At 63.0% G+C, this 18,566-nt stretch overlaps 5 protein-coding genes and 1 non-coding gene across 6 annotated transcripts; 2 read left to right on the top strand and 4 right to left on the bottom strand.

The window, feature by feature from the left end:
* Window positions 1-445: 445 nt before the first annotated feature.
* PAN0_006c2852 (uncharacterized protein) lies at window positions 446-7,648 on the bottom strand (the record flags this gene model as incomplete). The annotated part of the gene is made up of 1 exon (XM_014801495.1): window positions 446-7,648. One exon carries the CDS (start codon window positions 7,646-7,648, stop codon window positions 446-448), a length of 7,203 nt encoding a protein of 2,400 aa, XP_014656981.1.
* Window positions 7,649-9,000: 1,352 nt separating this feature from the next.
* Window positions 9,001-11,244, bottom strand: PAN0_006c2851 (uncharacterized protein; the record flags this gene model as incomplete). The annotated part of the gene is made up of 1 exon (XM_014801494.1): window positions 9,001-11,244. The coding sequence occupies one exon, from the start codon at window positions 11,242-11,244 to the stop codon at window positions 9,001-9,003; it is 2,244 nt and encodes a 747-aa protein (XP_014656980.1).
* A 1,671-nt stretch (window positions 11,245-12,915) lies between these two features.
* Window positions 12,916-13,923, bottom strand: PAN0_006c2850 (macrophage activating glycoprotein; the record flags this gene model as incomplete). Its single annotated transcript, XM_014801493.1, has 1 exon — window positions 12,916-13,923. One exon carries the CDS (start codon window positions 13,921-13,923, stop codon window positions 12,916-12,918), a length of 1,008 nt encoding a protein of 335 aa, XP_014656979.1.
* Window positions 13,924-14,194: 271 nt separating this feature from the next.
* Window positions 14,195-14,884, top strand: PAN0_006d2849 (uncharacterized protein; the record flags this gene model as incomplete). The annotated part of the gene is made up of 3 exons (XM_014801492.1): window positions 14,195-14,354; window positions 14,459-14,518; window positions 14,661-14,884. 3 exons carry the CDS (start codon window positions 14,195-14,197, stop codon window positions 14,882-14,884), a joined length of 444 nt encoding a protein of 147 aa, XP_014656978.1.
* A 177-nt stretch (window positions 14,885-15,061) lies between these two features.
* On the top strand, window positions 15,062-15,178 carry PAN0_t006d0003. The gene is made up of 2 exons: window positions 15,062-15,098; window positions 15,134-15,178. It is a non-coding gene; the product is annotated as a tRNA-Ser (tRNA).
* Window positions 15,179-16,098: 920 nt separating this feature from the next.
* Window positions 16,099-17,919, bottom strand: PAN0_006c2848 (RNAse l inhibitor-type atp binding cassette protein; the record flags this gene model as incomplete). The annotated part of the gene is made up of 1 exon (XM_014801491.1): window positions 16,099-17,919. One exon carries the CDS (start codon window positions 17,917-17,919, stop codon window positions 16,099-16,101), a length of 1,821 nt encoding a protein of 606 aa, XP_014656977.1.
* Between the last annotated feature and the right edge of the window lie 647 nt (window positions 17,920-18,566).

Below are 18,566 nucleotides of genomic sequence, written 5' to 3'. Positions count from 1 at the left end.
TCTGCCCGCCTTGCCTCCGCTCTCCCCCAAGCTTTCGACCGTTGCTGCGCAGTCCAAGCCCCACCCAGTCGACACATCTACACAAAGTGGACGAGCGCACAGCGCGTCACATCGAGGACTCTGCTGCAAATGCCCTACAAAGTGCAGTGTAGAGGCTCGGTGCGTTGTTTTCAACCACCCGACAATGCCAGGGAATCCATCCTCGGCATCCAGGAACAACTTCCGAGCGACTGTACTCCCGCACACCACATGCCCAGCCTGTCATGCAGCACCACACTCTCGTCCTTATCATGCTCGGTGGACAGCCTGCTCGGAGTTTATTTGCGTCCACACCTTGTACGTACGTACTGTATGCATGCATGCATGCAGCCGCTGTACCGCCATCCAAAAATCCCGGCTAAACTGGCATTATCGATTCGCCAACAAATGAAATTGGGCCTAGCGATCATGCGTGCTCCCCTCCCGACTGTCTCGCCTTGCGGATCTGCGAAATGCGCTCACCGTAGCTCGGTCCACCCGTGCCCGATCCACCTGTTCCCGCTGCCGTCCGCGCATTGCCGTCCACCGAGCCTCCTCCGAACACGCTCGCAAAGCTCGTCTCGGCCACACGCAGCTTGTCCCCCGCCGCGTTCGTAGGCATGCTCACCGACGCGGCGCTCTCCATGCTCTCCCGCTCCGCCATCACCCGGCCCAGCCCCGCCACATTCGGCAGCAACGACACCGGCAACCTAGGCACCGGGGGCACTTGCTGCTGCTGCTGCTGCTGCTGTTCGCGCTCCTCGGCCGCACGCACCGCCGCGTCCAGCTTCGACTTGAGCCCCAGCGACGCAAACCGCGATCCGCCGCTCGACTCGCGCTGGTGCAGACGCGACGACTTGCGGCTCGAGCTGCCGCCAGGATGGTGCGAGTGGTCGTGCGCCAGCGAGCCCACGTCGTGCTTGCCGTCGCAGCACGCACGCACGTTCGTCAGCCCATCCCACTCTTCCGGCTCGTCCTCCTCCAGCATCTCCTCGGCCGTCTTGAGACGCGCATCGTCCGACGCAAGCCCACCGCGCAGCGGCGATTGCGTCGCCGTCAGGTCCAGCAGATCGTAGCTCTCCTCGCCCACCTCGCCGCTCCGCACGCTCGCAGAGTACACGCCCCTTCGCAGGCTCTGGCTCGGGCTCATCGACACGCCCAGCTCCCGCTCGTGCTCGTGCTGCTCCAGCCACTCCTTGGCCGCCACATCCCGTCGCTTGCCCATCGAAGGGTACAGCACGCTCTGCCCGCCGATGCTGCTCCCACGTCGTCGCGGCGTAGACTCGGTCCGCAGCACCTGCTCCGACGACCGCCTCGACAAGAAGCTCCGCTGCGCCGACAGCCGGCGCTTTCCGTTCACCGACGCACTCCCCAGCGTCGCTGCAGACGCACGCGGCTTGGCACGCCGCCCCACGCTGCGCGTCAGCACCGTCGGGTCGTTCTCCGCATCGCTCATCAGCTCCGGCGCCGCATTCGACGCGATCACCGTCGCGTCCTGCATCGTCGGCCGGTGCACCAGGTACTCGAGCGCCGCCAACCACGCCTCGTGCCTCTCGCGGTTCGGCGCCGTGATCTTGACCTCGCGCGACGCCGTCGTGATGATGATGCTCTCCGGATGCAGGCCTGGCGGGCTCGGGTTGCTGTCCTCCACCACCCGCACGCTCTCGATCGACGCGCTCTTGCTCGTGCCCTCCGAAACTTTGGCTCCGCCTGGATCGCTGATCGTCCAGTACAGCATCTTGGTGTACGGGTGCAGCCAAAAGTAGCGACGGTGGCGCTTGTCCGAATGCCCGCCGCGCCCCATCGACTTGCGCGTGTACTTGAACATGTACTCGCCAATCATCGTCTGCGTGATCGCATGGATGATCGCCGGGTCCGTCGAGTCGGCCGCACCGAACTCCGACAATCCGCGCTGCCCGTGCATCTTGCCGGCGCCGTTCTGGCCGCGCACCACAAACGTCTCGTCGCCTGCGTCTGCCTCCGACGCCCGCGAGGACATCATCGACAGCCGCCTGCTCACCTCCGACGTTACGTCCGACACGAACGACGCCGCAGACGACTGGCGTGGCCCCGCAGCAGGTCGACGTGCCGCCGACTTGCGCGATCCGATGCTCTTGCGTCCCGATGCCAGCGTGTTGTAGATGCTGCCGTCCAGAGGTTGCGCGTGCATCGAAGCCGACGTCTCGCCAGAGTACGTGCGCGATCGCACGCTGCCCGTCCCCGAGCTCTGCTGGCGCACACGGCTCGCTCCGGGGTACGCGCTCGGAGGTGGGCCGCTGCGGCCCGACGCACGCGACACCGACCTCGGCTGCTCTCCGCTGCCAGCAGGCACTTGCAGGTGTCGCTGCTGCGCCCGAGTCAGCAGATCCGCGGGAGGCGGTGACGTCGGGCGCGGCGGTGCAACCGCCCTCTTGAGCGACGGAGGCGGCATGCTGGGCGGCGGTGGCATCGACATGAGCGGCACCTTGGTCTTGTCCGGCAGCGGCGGCACAGGCGGAATGTCGCATGCATTGCGGTCGTGGCGAGACCACGTCGAGTCCGCCGAGGGTCGGCGGCTCTGGTTGTGCGTGCTCAGCGCATCCGGGCTGTACACCATGGTGGCCGGCGACGATGCGCGCTCGCCACCAAACGTACCCACTGAATCGCGCTGGCGGTTGACCGACTTGAGCCCACCCAGGATCACGAGGTTGTTCTGCGCCGCCAGGCTCTCGTCCGTAGGCTGCAGCGGTGACGAAGGCGCACTGGTCTGCGTCGCCGAAGAAGTGGTGGTGGGTACAACCTTGCGCTGCTGCGCTTCCTGGAATCGCAGCCAAGCAGCATCGTCGGTCTGGCACGACGAATCCTTGACCTCCTTGGCAGGCATCGTGGCCTCGACAGCCTTGGCGGCCGGAGCATCATTCGCCTCGACGGCATCCTTGAAATCGTCCGCCTCGTTTTCGGTGTCGGTGACCGCTGCTTCATTCTTGGCCCGAAGCTCCTCTAGCTCGGATTCGGCAGCGTGCAGCTGGGCCTCGGTCGTCTTGAGCTGTGTCTCGACTTTGGCGACGGCGGCAAACGCAGCTGCAGCCGCCGCCTCGGCCTTTGTGAGGCTCGCCTCCTGCTCGCGCACCTTCTTCTGCGCCGTGTTGAGCGCCGACTGCGCCATCTGCAGCTCCTTGTCCGATGCGAGACGGTTCTGCTCGGTCGATGAGCGCTGAGCGGCGATCGAAGACTCCAGGTAGCGCACCTTGGATTGCAGCGCTGCCACGCTCGCCTTGGCTTCGTCGTGCTGCTTCTGCAGCGTCGAGTGCGCCGTCTCTGTTTCCTTGAGCTTCGCCTCGGTCGTCGAGCGGTTCTGATGCACCGAACTCGCCTCGGCTTGCAGCGTAGCGATCAGCTGCTCGTGCGTCACCACCTGGGCCTGCGCCTTTTGCATCTCGCCGCGCTGCTCTTCCAGCGCCCGCTCGCGTTCGGCCACGAGTTGCTGTAGCGACTGCAACTCTGCCTGTGACTTTTGTACGACGCCACGCTGCTCCTCGAGCGCGCGCTCGCGGTCGGCCACGAGCTGCTCGAGCGATTCGACCTTGGCCTGCGCCTTCTGGGCGTCGCCATTCTGCTGTTCAAGTGCGCGCTCGCGCTCGGCCACAAGCTGTTGAAGAGAATCCACCTGAGCCTGTGCCTTCTGGCCGTCACTTCGCTGCTGCTCGAGTGCGCGCTCGCTTTCAGCCACAAGCTGTTGAAGCGACTGCACCTGAGCCTGCGCCTTCTGTGCATCGGATCGCTGCTCTTCGAGAGCACGCTCGCGGTCAGCCACGAGCTGCTGGTGCGTCTGCAGCGTCTGGTCGCGGCCCTCGAGCGTCTGCTTGTGCTCGGCACGGATCTGGGCGACGGTTTTGGCATGCTGGTCCTCGAGCTGCTTGACGGCGTCTTGGTGCACGCGCTCCTTCTGAGCGATGGCCACGGCATGAGCGGCCTCGAGCTGCTCCTTCTGCGCCTCGGTGGCAGTCAGCGCCTCGGAACGAGCCACAACGGCGGCAGCAGCTGCGGTGGCCTCGGCTTCGCGCTGGCGCGCCAGTTCGAGCGCCGTCTCCTCGTGCCTGCGCACCTTGTCGCTCACCACGTCGAGGTTCGACTTGGCCTCGGACAGCTCCCTCTCGGCAGCAGTGTGCTTTTGCTGCCACTCGACGAGCTGCTTCTTGAGTTCGGCCGTCTCGGCCTTGAGCCCCGTGATACTGGTCTGCAGCTCTAGCGCCTCTTGCTTGGCGGTGCCGAGCTCCTTCTCGGCAGCGGTATGCTTCTGCTGCCACTCGGTGAGCTGCTTGTTGATATCGGCCGTCTCTGCCTTGAGCGCCGTTGTGGTGTTCTGCAGCGTGACGATCTCCTGCTTGGCGGTGCCGAGCTCCTTCTCGGCAGCGGTATGCTTCTGCTGCCACTCGTTAAGTTGCGTCTTGAGCTCGGTCGTCTCGGCCTTGAGCGCCGTTGTGTTGTTCTGCAGCTCTACAATCTCTTGTTTGGCGGCGCCGAGCTCCTTCTCGGCAGACGTGTGCTTCTGCTGCCACTCGGCAAGCTGCTTCTTGAGCTCGGCCGTCTCGGCTTGGAGCGCAGCGATGCTGTTCTGCAGCTCGACGATCTCCTGCTTGGCGGCGCCGAGCTCTTGGTCGCGCTGGGCGAGTGATTTCTTGATGCTCTCGAGCTCAGCCTCGCGCGCGTCCAAGGTGTCGCGATGGGTCGCGTGCAGGGCAGCTACTGCAGCTTCGTGCGAGGCGGCGAGATCGGTGTGCGCCTGCTTCTGTTCGGCGAGCTGTGCATCGACCTCCTGGAGCGATTTTTCGCGGATGGCGACCAGTTGCCTGTGCTCTTCGCGCAGTCGTTCGAGCACACCGGCGTGAGTTGTCTGCAGCTCGTTCACCGCATCCTTGTGCGCACGGTCCTTCTGCGTCAGGGCGAAAGTGTGAGAGGCCTCCTTGAGCTCCTTCTCCTCCCTGACTTTGCGTTCAAAGTCCTCGGTAGACGTCTTGTGCGACGCAACAGCGGCAGCGAGAGCGGCGCTCGATGCTGCGACCTGTTCCGCAAGCGCGCGCGAGTGACGCGAGCGCGCTTCGGCGAGGGCGGCCTCGTGTGTGGTGCTGCGCTCGGCCAAGGCTGCCTCCATTGCGGCCGAGTGTTCTTGGTCCTTGTCGGCCAGCGCTTTCTCGTGAGCAGCCGTGAGCTCGCCCACGGCCTTGTCGTGGGTCTGCTTGAGCTGGTCGAGCGCTTGCGTGTGCTCGTCCTGGAGCGACGACAGCTTACTGGCGTGCTCGGTGCGGAGCGACTCGAGCACGGTGGAGTGCTCTTGGTCGCGCCTGGCAAGAGCCAAAGCCACGTGATCGGGCAAGTCGTCGGTCTGAACGTCGATGTCGGCCGTATCGCGCATCTGCGCCTGCTCGAGCTCGGCGGCAAGACCACCGAGTTCGTTGCCGAGCGCGGTGGGCTCGTACACCGAGGATGTAGCGCGGACGGTGGCTCCACTGCGTCGGCCACCCTTGGGCAGGGCGCGTTGCTGCGACGGGCTGTCCTGTCCGTCGGACTCGTGGGGCAGCATGGCGTTGCGCGCGAGCGGGCTGCTGCCGATGGAGAGCCGGGAGCGATGGCCACGGACGGGTTCCATGCTGTCGATGCTCGTGTTGGCGGCGTCGGCACGACCCAGATCGGCGAAGGCCGGGTCCATGCCTTCAAGGCTGGCACGCGACGGCGATGCATCTTCCGGACCAGCCGGCGAGCCGATGTGAGAGTCGTCTTCGTACTCGGCATACTCGATGATGGAGTCGGTCGAGGTGCTGCTGACCAGACCCATCTTGCGGCCGAGACGCGGTTTGAGCGATGCGGCGGAACGGCCGGCGCGGAGGTGCGAGAGACGCTTGGCCGAAGGGCTGTGAGCGTCGTTTTCGTCGAGCCACTGCAGCTCCTCGTCCTCGCTGGTCTCGGCATCGTCGTCGAGGCCCTGGGGCACCTTGACGCCCGCCTTGACGAGGAGCTTTGTGAGCTCTGCGTTCTTCTCGCGCACTCGTCGCTTCTCGGCGGCATCCTTGCCGGCCTTACGCTGTGCGAGGGCGAGCTTGGCTCGTAGGTCCTGCGTCTCCTTGTCGCGGCCCAAGCGGTTTCCGAGAGGCGAGAGGACGGCGCCGTCGGCCGAGTAGATCGAGTCGCCGGGCGAGCGGGGTGCCTCGCCGGAGGCGGCGCGAAGGCGTGCGGCGAGGGCGTCGGCGTCGCCATTGGCGTCGTCGTGCGTGATGTCGGACATGAAGCTGTTGGAAACGCTGCGGGAGACGCCGCCGCGGTCGTTGAGCTGCTGGGTGCGGAACTTTTGCAGCTCGCTCTGGAGGTCCGAGACGTCGCGCTGCATGCCGGCGCGTTCCCTGCGTGCGAGCGCGACCTCGGTCTCGCGCGCCTTGTTGAGGCGCTCGAGCTCGGCGACGTGTGCGTCGATCTGGAGGCGCTGAGCATCGACGGTCTCGCGGGCCTTGGAGACTTCCTTGGAGAGGCGGACGTTGTCGAGTTCTGCCTTTTTCATGGAAGACTTGATGTCGGAGAGCTGCTCCTCGAGGTTCTGCTTTGCGACGTTGAGGTCCCAGTTTTCCTGCTTGAGCGCGTCTTCGGTCTCGGTCATCTGGATGACGCGAGGCTTGTACTGGTCGAGCTGTTTTTCGAGCTCGGTGTGGGAGCGTTCGAGGGAGACGCGCTGATCGTCGCGCTCCTTGAGGAGGCCCTGGAGACGACGCACCTCTTGGACGAGGCCGGCCTGGATCTCGTTGATGAGGTCGGTGTCGGCCTTTGCCTGGCGAGCGGCGGCATTGCGGGTGCGACGGTCGGCCTGCCTTGGTGTGGAGCCTGTCTGTGGAGCGGCGGGCGACTTGGCTGGGGTGGCGGTGAGGTTGCGGATGGCGTCTGCGACTCGGGTTGCTTTGGACGGGGTCTCTGCGAGATTGTGCATGGAGTGTTGTGCGACGTCGCCGTTGGCCATGTCGATGGAGTGGACGGTGATGTCGGAGAAGAGTTTGTGCTTTTGGCGCTCGAGCTCTTGGATCTCTGCGTCGATCCTCTCGCTGAGGTCGCGGATCCTGGCGTTGCCCGCCTTTGCGCCGTGGCTGTCCTCGGAGTGGTCCTCGGCTGCGCTGAGCTCCTCTGCGAGTTCGTCCATCATGGACTCGATCTTGGTGCGGAGTTCGAGGAGACCCTGACCGAGGAGGCCGGCCGAGTTGACCTGGCTCTCGTTTTCCTCGCGCAGGGTCTGAAGGCGCTCGCGGACGAGACGCGTGAGGTCGATGGTGGCGCCATTCTCCGAGTCGTTGCGGCTCATGCCGGCTGCGCTGGTGGAACGGGCGAGCGAGCGTGAGGGCGAGGAATGCGAGCCGAAGTTGGTGGCGTCGGCGAAGGGCTGGATGGGCATGGGTGCCGTGGGAAGCGGAGGTGGGGCTGGGGTGTTGAAGTCGCTCTTTCTGCCCTTGCGCAAAGAGGAGCCGGGCCTGGGTGGTGGACGAAAGGCGAGGTTGGAGGAGGCGGTGACATCCTTGGGTGAGGCCGGGTAGACGTGCCTGGAAGCTGGCGAGGGTGAGGGCGGGAGGTTGCCCTCGAAGAGGCCCTCGGAGCTGGTGTCGGGACCGGAAGGATCCATGTTGGGCTATGGAGGAGCGCGCGTTGGAGCGCGGAGCCTCGGGGTGGTGGTGGTGGGACGGCTGGCCAGAGAGTGTGTGTGATCGAAAGTGATGTTCCTAAAAGAACGTGGGAAGGTGAGCAAATGTCAGAACGATGGGACCAAAATGAAGGTGAAGAGAGGCAGCAGCGGCTAGCCAGGCCGATGTTGGAATGGGTTGGCTAGGACTGAGCCGGTGATGAGGTGGTGGCAGGAAGCGCGGGTTGGTCTGCGTGGGTTTTGGCAGCAGCGAAGGGTGGCACAGCGTGTGTAGCGGTGTGTCTGTGTTGTGAGCGAGCGAGCGACACGCGCTCCAAATCACACTGCGCTGCCGAGTGGGGGATTTTGGCCCCGATTGCAGGCGAAAATTCTCGAGTGGCCCGCAGCGCAGCGTTAGACCCTGGCGAGGCGGCAGGCAGCAGGCAGCAGCCAGCAGCCAGCCAGCGATGCGCAAGATGGACGCGTCGAATGTGCGCCTTTGGGTGGGGATCTTTTTTTTAGACTTTTCGCAGCAGCTGCCGTTGCCCAGCCAGGGCAGCGACGCACGTTCTGAAAGGGCTGCGCGCGCCTGCCGCTGTCTTTCACGCCCGCTCGACGCACCGCCCTATGCAGCGCAGACGGCCGCCTCCGTTATCGCAGCCGTAGCAGGCCTTGCCAATGCGATCCATCCAAGCGGGCTGCTTCCTGACGCTACACTGCGTAGAGGCACTGGGACATACCTTGTTACACCTTGACCGAGCTCCGGTTGCTGGCTGTCGTATGTCTTGGTTGCTGCGTTGAAGTCGAGCTTCGTGGAGAGGGCGTTGCGGGTGTCGTTTGTCGTTGCGGCGTTACTACAGTAGAAGCGAGGATCGTTAGCAGCAAAAGGTCGTGATGTTGCTCCAGTGCGTTAGCTGTGGTCGAGGTGAAGCGTCGGGATGATGGTCGAGATGGAAGAGAGCATGTATGCACCATGCAAGGAGGTGGGACCGCAGCTTTGTGTTGCTCTCTCGTCCCACAGCTCGCTCACTCCGTCGCTCGCCCGTCCAGCTCAGACCAACACTTTGCGCAGCACAGCATCTTCCCTCACAAAAGAGCAGCCCGCACCTCCGCCCGCTCCGACGCGTCTCGAATGCGCAGCCTCGAGCAGCGCCGCCAAAAAAAGGCACACCCCGTCAGAATTCCCGCTCGCGCGCCGCGGCATCACGTGACCCTACCCCAATAGCCTCACCTCAACCCTCTTCCTCCGCCTCTCGAGCCACAAACGACAAACCGTAGAGAAAGCCAATTGCGATATACATACACGCCGGCGAGATGGTTGATAACTCGGCAGCTCAGCAAAAGCCGGGACCCATTCAAGCAGCCTTGTCGGCATCCGCAGCCGTAGCCGCCGCCGCCGCCGCGTCGCCGCCGAGCTCGCGGTCGACCTGCTGCGCATCCTTGGTCTCGTTGCCATCGTCGCCGTCGCCCGGCTTGTCGCCATGGATGCCCGGCACGCCCGAACCCGGCGACTCCTCACCATCCATCTTGATCCCGTACTTTTTGCGCACCAGCTCAAACGTCTTGAGCATCTTGCGACGCGCTCCCAGCGCCGCCACCCCCTTGTCCTCGAGCGCCTTGTCGTCCATCACCACCATCTCCTTCCAGTGGCTCGACTCAAAGTTGGGCGTGTACTTGTGCAGACGCAGCTGGCGCAGCCACGCTGCCACATCGTTCAGCGTCGCCAGATCCGCCACCTCCTCTTCCGCACCAGCGCCACCCGCCGCCGACGCTCCCGCTCCTCCGCCCGTGCCCACAGACCCGGGCAGAGCCGCAGACCGCCCCGAAGGCGACGCACCGGGACGCGGACTCTTTCGGCCCGACGGAGCGCCAAGTCCAGGCGACAGTGCTCCGCCTCCGAATCCGCGCAGGTTGCGACCGTGCTGCTGCTGCTGCTGCTGCTGTTGCTGCTGCATCTGCTGCTGTTGTGCAAGCACAGAGAGCGTCTGCTGGTTCTGAAGAATCTGCTGCTGCATCGCCAGGAATTGAGCCGCATTCATGTTGTTCAGGTTGAGCCCGCCCATGGCCGCCATGGCGTTCATCATCTGCAGATTCATCGGGTTGGCCAGCCCGCCCGACGGGCTCTGCAGGCCCGCCAGCGCGTTGGGGCTCATCGGAGGAATGTTGAACCCCGACGAGCCCGCACCCAGGCCGCCGCGCCCAAAGTTGTCGTTCTGGCCCCACCCGGATTGCATGCCAATGTTGGGCGACACGCCCGGGCTCGACTGGTCAAACTGGCCGTACGCTCCGCCACCCGCGTTCTGGTTGCTCTTGCGGCGGTAGCGCGGCACGTCCGGATCCACCATGACGCGGCCGTTGCCGCTGCCGCCCTGCTGCTGCTGCTGCAGGCTCGCCAGCTGCGCGGCGGCAGTGTCGAGGTTCACGTTGGCCTCGCCCGTGCCCGCCTTGTCGTTGTCCGTAAACATCGGCACGAGCGGCGTGTTGACCATGCTCGACCAGTTGCCCGTGGCGCTGATCGGCGACAGCTGGTCGTCCAGCGGCCCGCTGGCCCGCGGCGAGCGACCCACGCTGTTGCTCAGGTCGGTCGACTTGGGACGCGACGAGTGGTCGCCCGACAGCGTTCGCTGCTGCTGCTGCTGCGGGTTGGGCGAGCCGCCACGCTCCTGCACCTGGTCGAGCTGGCCGCCCGAAAAGTTGCGGCTCTCGCCGATGAGCGTGCCCGGTGCCGAGGTGCGGTTGGCCTTGAGCTTGGCGCGCTGCGCAGCGAGCGCCGAGGCGGCGTCGGCGTTGCCCGGGCTGTACATGGCCGCCACGTTGGGCGAGAGGAAGCCGGCGGCGTCCGAAGACTGGCGGTAGCCGCGGTGGCCGGGAGAGGCGGGAGCCTTCATGGCGCCAGGCGACTTGAGACCCAGGCTGGCCAGCTTGGCTTCCATCTGCTCGGCCATGGAGCTGGTGTGGTGGCTGGGCGACAGCAGCGCCGAGACGGGATCGCTGCGAGCCATCTGTTGGAGCACCGTGATGAAGAAGCGGATCTGCACCTGCGTCGACTCCTGCAGCAGGCTGTACAGCGCCGCCGTGCGTTCGGCCTCGGAGAGTACGCGGAACCACTGCTCGATGGCGCTGAGCTCCTCCTTGAAGTTCTGGTCGAGCGAGGCGGCGGCCATCTCCTCGAGCGTAGCCTCGTAGTGCTGCAGATCCTCGAACCAGCGGTCGATGGCTTCGGTCTCGGGCGTGCCTCGGTGATTCATGTTGGGCAGCATTTCGGAGCTGGGGCGCAGGTTGCGGCCGGCGGGGTTGCCCGGCATGGCTGCGGTGCCGCCCATGGAAGGGCTGCGCATGGCGTTGTCGTGCGCAGCAGCGCCCTGCTGTTGAGCGAGGCGCATCATCTGCTCGGTGGAGGCACCCTTGCCGAGCGAGTAGCGGCTGTGCGGATTCATGGTGACGGGACGGGTTCCGGAGGAGGGCGAGCTGGCGCGATTGATGGAAGCGTTGGATGGAGCGAGAGGAGAGCGCAAGGAGCCAAACTCGGACATCACTGCGATTCGATTCGCCAAGTGCGCGGGCGACGCAAAGCGACAAGAGAAAAAAGATGGCGGCATCGACGTGTCAGTGGAGGGCAAAGTGGGCGCCAAGAGGCAAGGAGTGCATATGCACGACATGTGAAACGGGAGCCAAAGTCAGCCACCATGGTCTTCATTTGGAGCAGAGCGGGACGATAGGCGCACTTACCTTGGCGATAACGTGTGCAGCAGGTGGGTTACTGTAGCAGCTAAACTCGACCGTTCTTCCTATCGAAAACGCACCGGGACGGGGGTCGATTGTCGGGTAGCGTGCAGGAGCTCGATTGAACGTCAAGGATGGCGAGGCAGAGCAAGCAACTTGTGCGAAGCAACAGCGGCCTGGCAAGGGAAGGATTCGTAGAGGCTGTACCTGCAGCAGAGTGTTGCGTGGAAAGCGATGGGCGCGGCCAGAATGCTTGTCTGGTGTGTGTTCCTTCCAAGGAGGGCAGCTGAGGCGTTGGACCAGGCTTTGTGGGTTGTTGCGTCGTCAGACGTGCGTTTGGGCAAGAATGGACCAGCCGAGGGATGGGTGTGGAAAGGGGGCAACCAGTGCTGTCGAAGCACGACGAGGATCAACCTGCGCTGGTGATGGGCGGACGGTGTTGGGAGATGGAGTCGGGAAGGAGAGACCTCCAGCTCCGAACGACGGCGGACCAATTGAGCGAGCAATTGACCAAGCCAGAGGCAGAGAGAGCGCACGAGAGGGTCTGCCACGCAGCCACGGGGAGCAAAGTGACAGAGCGGCTGGGCAGTGAGCAGTCAGCCAGCGGAGTCGCAGAGAGAGAGAGAGCGGTCGCAGTCGCAGCCGCACGTCGCAGATCCACGCAAAAAAGGGCGACTGCTGGCATGCAAACGCTGCAGCTGGGCGGACGAGCAGGGCGGCGCGAGGCGCGAGGCGCCAGGCGCACAAGGCTTGTGTGTGTGTTGTGCTCTTTTTCGTCTGCTTTGGCCTGCCTTGGCTTGGCTGCCTTGGGCTGCCTCGGCCTGCTGTTGGCTTCGGTTTGGCTCGCCTGGAAAGCCTAAATTGCCTCACGCGCGCGTATCCTCGAGCTGCCCCGTGCCACCTCAACCGACGCACCGACGCACCAGGGCGTTCCTGACGCTGCTCTCTGCTGGCACTTGTTTTTTTCCGCGACCGACTTGCCTGTCGCTCGCTCGTAGCCTCGCCAACGCGCCATCGGAAGCGCTCCGAAGCTGGTAGCTGTCTACGGTCGCTGCGAGTGAGGAGCAAGCAGCAGCTCGTGTTTGTTTGGCACCGTCAAGCCAAGCTGGGCCGGCCACGAGAAATGTGAGGTAGCCAGCCAGTTGTACTTTGCCTCGAGCCAGCGCGAACCCGTTTCGAGGGTCGATTCGGCGCGTGGCATTCCTCGATCGAAGCGAGCCAGCCATGGGCAGCCAGCCAATCCAGGACTGCTTCGACTTCGACCACAGCTCCTCTGCGCGGGCCCAGTCCATCTCGCACACCTGCCATCCATCTTCTCAGCTTTTCAGAAGGTCGATCAATGGATCGGGCTCAACAAACATAATGTGGGCCGTTACGAAAGAACAAGTGTGAATGGTTGAAGAACAAACGGGACGAGGTAGAAGGTGTTGTTCCAGTCTTTACAAGCTCTGGCTTCTGCGTTCTGGGTCAGGCTTCTGCGTTCTGGGTCTTGCAGCGGCACCGAGCTGAGAGGGACAGCGTCAATTCGCCGGCACGGACTGACATGCTTAGGCGAGGAGCGCGCCGCCAACCATGACGCCGAGCACCGCCGTGGCACCGATCCAGTACAAGTTGATGGCGCCGGACAGCGAGGGTGCGGCGTTCTTGCTGCCGCCCGACGATCCGGACGAGTCGCTCGCTCCGGCAGCGCTGCCAGACTTGGAGGCCGACGACGAGGGCGATGCGGCCGCCTCCTGGTTCCACGTGTAGGTGACGCCGCTGGCCGTAGGCGAGGCGACAGTGCGGCAGTTGGACGAGGCGGGCGCCGTGACGGGCGTGGGCGTCACGCTCTGGCCCTGGCTGAAGGTGTAGCTGCTGTTGTACACGCCGATGGGCAGGTCGGCGTTGCCATCGCAGTTGGTGAACGCCTGCGGCTGGTCGTAGTCGCCCGGCTGGTTCCACAGGCAACCCATGAGGTCGTAAATGTTCTTGCAGTAGTCGTAAGACGGGCACATGCGCATGCAGAAGACGGGGCTGCCCGGGATGTCGCAAGCGCCCATGAACTGCGTAAAGTAGCTGCCGTTCTTCATGGTGACGCCCACCGGGTTGCCGATGCCCTCGGCTCCCTCCGAGTCGTACTCGCCACCGCAGTCGTTGGTGCCTAGGTTCATCACCGCCGGGTCGTACGTGCCCGAGATCTGCACGTACTCGGGCGTGCGGCGGAAGTGCGCCGTCTTGATGAATCCGTCCGGCATGGGACGCGTGCCGTTGGTCGGGTTGATGCAGTAGCTCACCGCGATCGCCTCGGCATCCACCAGGTTCTGCTTGGTCGGGTCGGGAGGCATGAGCAGGCAAAAGTCGCTCGCGCTGTTGATGTAGATCGTGCGTCCTTCGCCATCGAGCGAGGGCTTGGTGAGGCCGTCGGACGACGACTTGGGTGTCCAGCTGCCCACCGCCGCCGTGCGCGTCAGGCTCGGTGCGGGAGGGCCATCGCCGCTGATGAGCGACGTCGACTGCGCCTCCACCAGAGTGCCGACGAGCGCAGCCGTAGCAGCCACGAATGATCCGAATCGCATCTTGTTGTTTCTAGACGAGGGGGAGATCCGACCCGTGAAGCCTCCGAGATGGTAGTGGTGATGGTGGCGAGGAGACAAGGCGACGGGCAGGTCGAGCGATCTCTCGCAGGCAACTCAAGGGGGCTCGGCAGGCGGGGAGGCGTCAAGTCCAGTGCAAGCCAGCCGAAGCGTCTTGAGCGTCCGACGGTTCGGGCCGCCAGCCAAAGAGGGGCCGCGGGCTCAGCGCTGTGGGCTGCGGGCTGTGCGCTGCGGGCCCGCCATTGGAGCGAACATGCTTTTCCAGCTCCGGCTGCCCTCTCGTCCACTTTCGGTCAACAATCGCCTGCGCCACGCAGAAGGCGGGCCAGCCTCAAAGCCTCAAAGCCTGAGCTACGCTCGCTCATTCGACTCTTTGCACATTGTTGGCACGCTCCGTTCCAGTCCCAAGGGAGGTTCGTGGCGCTCGACCCCCCACTTCATGACAGAGCATTGACGGGAACGCCGACGCCTGCAGCTCTTTGACTCGCCTTTTCGGAGCGACTCTGCCGCGCGTCAGAATGCGCGAAAGCGCGAATGCGAGCCGTCGATGGAACTCCTGCGTCGTTGGAAGTCCTGCGTCAGCTGCGTTCCATTTTTCGTCGCCTCGTCAAAACACCCTCACTGACCGGGCCGTCTGAGACACGTTTCGCAGAGAACAACACTTTCGGCTCTCTGAACCCTGACCCTGATCCGCGCGCCGCACTCCCTCGGCTCTGCAGCCAGCGAGCGCCAACAGGCTCAGCTCGAGAACGCACGCTTCCCTGCGCATCTCGGCCTCGACCAAGCCCGTTCCCCCCCTCGGCAGATCACAGCCACGCTCGTCTGCTTGCCCTTCCCCACGCCTGCAGATCGCAAGCCTAGACTCCTGAGTCCAAGAACGCTGCGCCGCCGGCATGCCATCGTTTCACCTGGAGAGATCCAAACCACGCCACATGTCCCCTAGACCACATCAGCACTAGCCATTGGTGCTCACATCAACGCACAGCTGCAACAGATTTGTGTTTGCCAACGACCCAGTGAGGCGAGCGCCTTCGAATGCGAGTGCAAAGTTGCTGCATTTGATTGAGACCCCTTTAAAGACACTCATGATTGTTTGAATCTAATCCGCCCACATCGCAAGGACGCTTTGGTGGAGTGGTTAACACGTATCCCTGCTATACATACAGGTTAGCAACGAGCTTTGGCTCGTGCTAGGATATCCTCTCTGAGGGCGTGAGTTCGAATCTCACAGGCGTCGATGTGTAAAATTTACCATTTTTTTGCATGCTACGGGTAGGTATGACCGAGAAGATCCTGAATCTGAATTTTATTTGCAAGTTGACTTAGTAGAACGATGAGGAAACGGCGTTGGAAGATGTCGAATTCATGGTACCAACTCGAGATGGCGGAGTGCCGCACGCGTCCCAAAAATTGAGAAATTCCCCTTTTTGTATTTTTTGTTTTTTCCTTTTTCCCTTCCTTTTTCTTGGAAGTGGGACTTGCGGCTCCACGAGCGCGAGGACCCCACGTTGATGCTGAGGATCCCACCGACCTCTTGATGGCTGGCAAGGAGCATTGGCAGAGGCTCCACATCCGAGAAAGCCCTAGCTGTCCAGTGGAGCATGGACTGGACCTTCCAAAGTATGGACCAAACCTTTGTGGCAGGCAGGTTCTGACTCTTGGCCACTGACTCTCAGGTCTCAATCTGGGCAGACGCTGTTCAGTTGAGTGGCTCGCACTCGTATCTTTGACTCATCCTGCCAAGATCTGAGCCAAGATACAGGTGCACCGCAGACTGCAACTCAACGAATGAATTTCGACTCCCCAAAACGATGGCTTGTCCTTCCTTACCAAGTACCCTTGCCGGCACCTCATTCATTACGAATTCAAAAGTCGCTCTGGAACAGCATGTCCCACGGCTTCAGATCCTCAATCACGCTCTACGCTCTTCTTGCACTCTCATCACGCTGAAACCGGAGTTGGTCTGATACACAGTGTGCAAATGCAGGTGGTGGAGGGTGGCGGTATATGTACAACTAGAGGCAACGCTCCGACGGAGGCTACTGCCAGGAACCAGTCAGGCGAGCTTGAAGGCGTGCGCTCCTAGAACGACGGGCATGACCTTCTTTTGATTTTTTGCAGCTGCCAGCGGGGAAGCTTCCACACGGTGATACGAGATTAGTCCTCGAGGAAGAAGTACTGGCCGGCTGCCTTCTGCTCCTTGTCCTTGATCGAGTTGAATTTGTTGACACGCGGGCGGTAGTTGGTAGGGTCGCGACGCATCGACACCTCGAGCGTGGCAAGGAAGCTGTTCATACCGGTCAGCAGCGACTCGGGACGCTTGGCGGTCGCCTTGACGGATGGCTGACCCTCGTAGACGATCACGCGGTCGGCGAGGTAGGTGGCCATGATGATGTCGTGCTCGATGATCATGGCCGTCTTGCGCGAGTGGATGATGAAGCGCTTGATGACGCGCGACGCAATGATACGCTGCTCCGAGTCGAGGTACGCCGACGGCTCGTCGATCAGGTAAATATCCGCCGGCTTACCCAGCGCCAGCACCAGCGCCACACGCTGCAGCTCACCACCCGACAGCGTCTGCACATCGTTGTCAATGATCGCCTCGATCGACATCGGCTTGACCACATCGGTCTGGAACTGCGGGTGCATAAACGCCGCCTTGATCTGCTTGAGCAGCAGCATGCGCACCGTGCCCTGGAACTTGGGCGCAATCGTCTGCGGCTTGAGCGACACGTTGAGCTGCGGCGGCTTCTTGGCACCCGCATCAGGCTCGAGCTTGCCCGCAAGCATCTTGACAAACGTCGTCTTACCCGTACCGTTCTCGCCGAGGAAGACGATGATCTCCGAGTCGCTGAATTCACCACCCTCGATGTTGAGGCTGAAGTTGCCCAGCGTCTTGGTCATGGGCGGGCACACGAACTTGGGCGTCCTGTCGAGCACCTCGTCGTCGGCCGTTTCGGAGATCTTGAACGAGAGAGACTCCTCGCGGAAACGCATGTTCTCGGCGGGGATGTAGCCGTCGAGGAAGATGTTGATACCGTCACGAACGGGCGAAGGCACCGTCACGACACCGTACACCGAGGGAACACCGTAGAGGCAGCAGATAAAGTCCGAGAGGTAGTCGAGCACGGACAAGTCGTGCTCGACGGCGATGACGTAGGTGTTGGAGTCGAGGAGCGAGCGGATCATGCGGGCGGCGTTGAGACGCTGCTTAACGTCGAGGTACGACGAGGGCTCGTCAAACATGTATACGTTGGCGTTCTGGATGCACGACATGCCGATGGCGAATCGCTGGAGCTCACCACCGGAGAGATTCTGGACGTCGCGGTCGAGCACCTCCTTGAGGTCGAGCATGTCGATGACCTCGTCCTTGTTGTTCCTCTCGAGCTTTCCGTCGAGGAGCTGCGTGACGCTCGCCTTTCCCTTGATGGCACGCGGGATGTGGTCGACGTACTGGGGCTTGATGAGCGCCTTGATGTTGTCCTCGAGCACCTTGGTGAAGAAGTTCTGGAGCTCGGAGCCACGGAAGTACTTGAGGATCTCCTGCCAGTCGGGAGGGTCGTCGTAGCGGCCGAGGTTGGGCTTCTGCTTGCCCGCGAGGATCTTGAGTGCGGTCGACTTGCCGATACCGTTGGTGCCGACGAGGCCGAGCACCTGGCCGGCACGCGGGGTGGGAAGACGGTGAAGCTTGAACGAGTTGGCGCTGTATCGGTGCGTGGTCTCGTTCTCGAGGTTGGTGGGCAGCTTGATAATGTTGATGGCCTCGAAGGGGCACTTTTTGGGGCAGATACCACAGCCGATGCAGAGCGATTCGGAGATGAAGGCGATCTTGCTAGACGGCGTCACCTCGATACACAGACGGCCCATGCGGACGACGGGACACGACTTCTTGCACTCCTGACGGCATTTCTTAGGCTTGCACTTGTCCGAGTTGACAATGGCGATACGGGTCTCCTTCTCTGCTGGTGCTGGCGCCATGGTGGGCTATGTGACGATACGGCGCGCCTCGTGCTCTTTGCTGAGAAGCGCGAGGTGGTGGGGGCGACGAGGAGGGATGGAGTAGGCGGACGGTAGAGACGGGTAGGTGGAAGAAAGGAACAACGTCGCGAGACGGACGAGCAGATGCTGGACTCAGACTGCAACGTCACTGCTCGGCCTCACAGAAAGCAGAAATTGCAAGTCACCCGATGCAGCAGCTGCTGATGCTTCTCCTCATTTTTCGCAGAGGTCAGGGAATGTGGACTGAGCAGCGAGGAAAAAGCGCGCCCCTTCCTTTCACTCCAGGTAGAACGAGCAAAAAAGGGACGCAGGAAGCCTGCACAAAGACGCGGACAAGCGCTGCAGCCTCGCCCGATCTGCCCGCATCTTTCAAAAATTTTGAAATTTCAACGCCAGCTTCTCAACAGCCGCGCACAGAAAGGGAGGACGATTCTTGCATTGCAGAGGGCAGCAGCGGCGCACACCGCACACCTCTTCTTCCGGATTTGAAATCAGATCGGCACGGCGACAGGGCGATGCATCGGGCCTGACTTGCTTTCGGCTGTGACGGCGTGCGGATACCTGGCCGTCCGAACGATGCTGTATCGCTTCGTGTAGGAGAGCATGGTGAAGTCAGAGCGGAAGAT

This window comes from Moesziomyces antarcticus (genome assembly GCF_000747765.1).
Source record: "Moesziomyces antarcticus DNA, scaffold: scaffold_v10006, strain JCM 10317, whole genome shotgun sequence".
Taxonomy (NCBI): domain Eukaryota; kingdom Fungi; phylum Basidiomycota; class Ustilaginomycetes; order Ustilaginales; family Ustilaginaceae; genus Moesziomyces; species Moesziomyces antarcticus.
The sequence above is the reverse complement of the archived record's forward strand: the minus strand, read 5'-3'. Positions and strand labels throughout refer to the sequence as shown.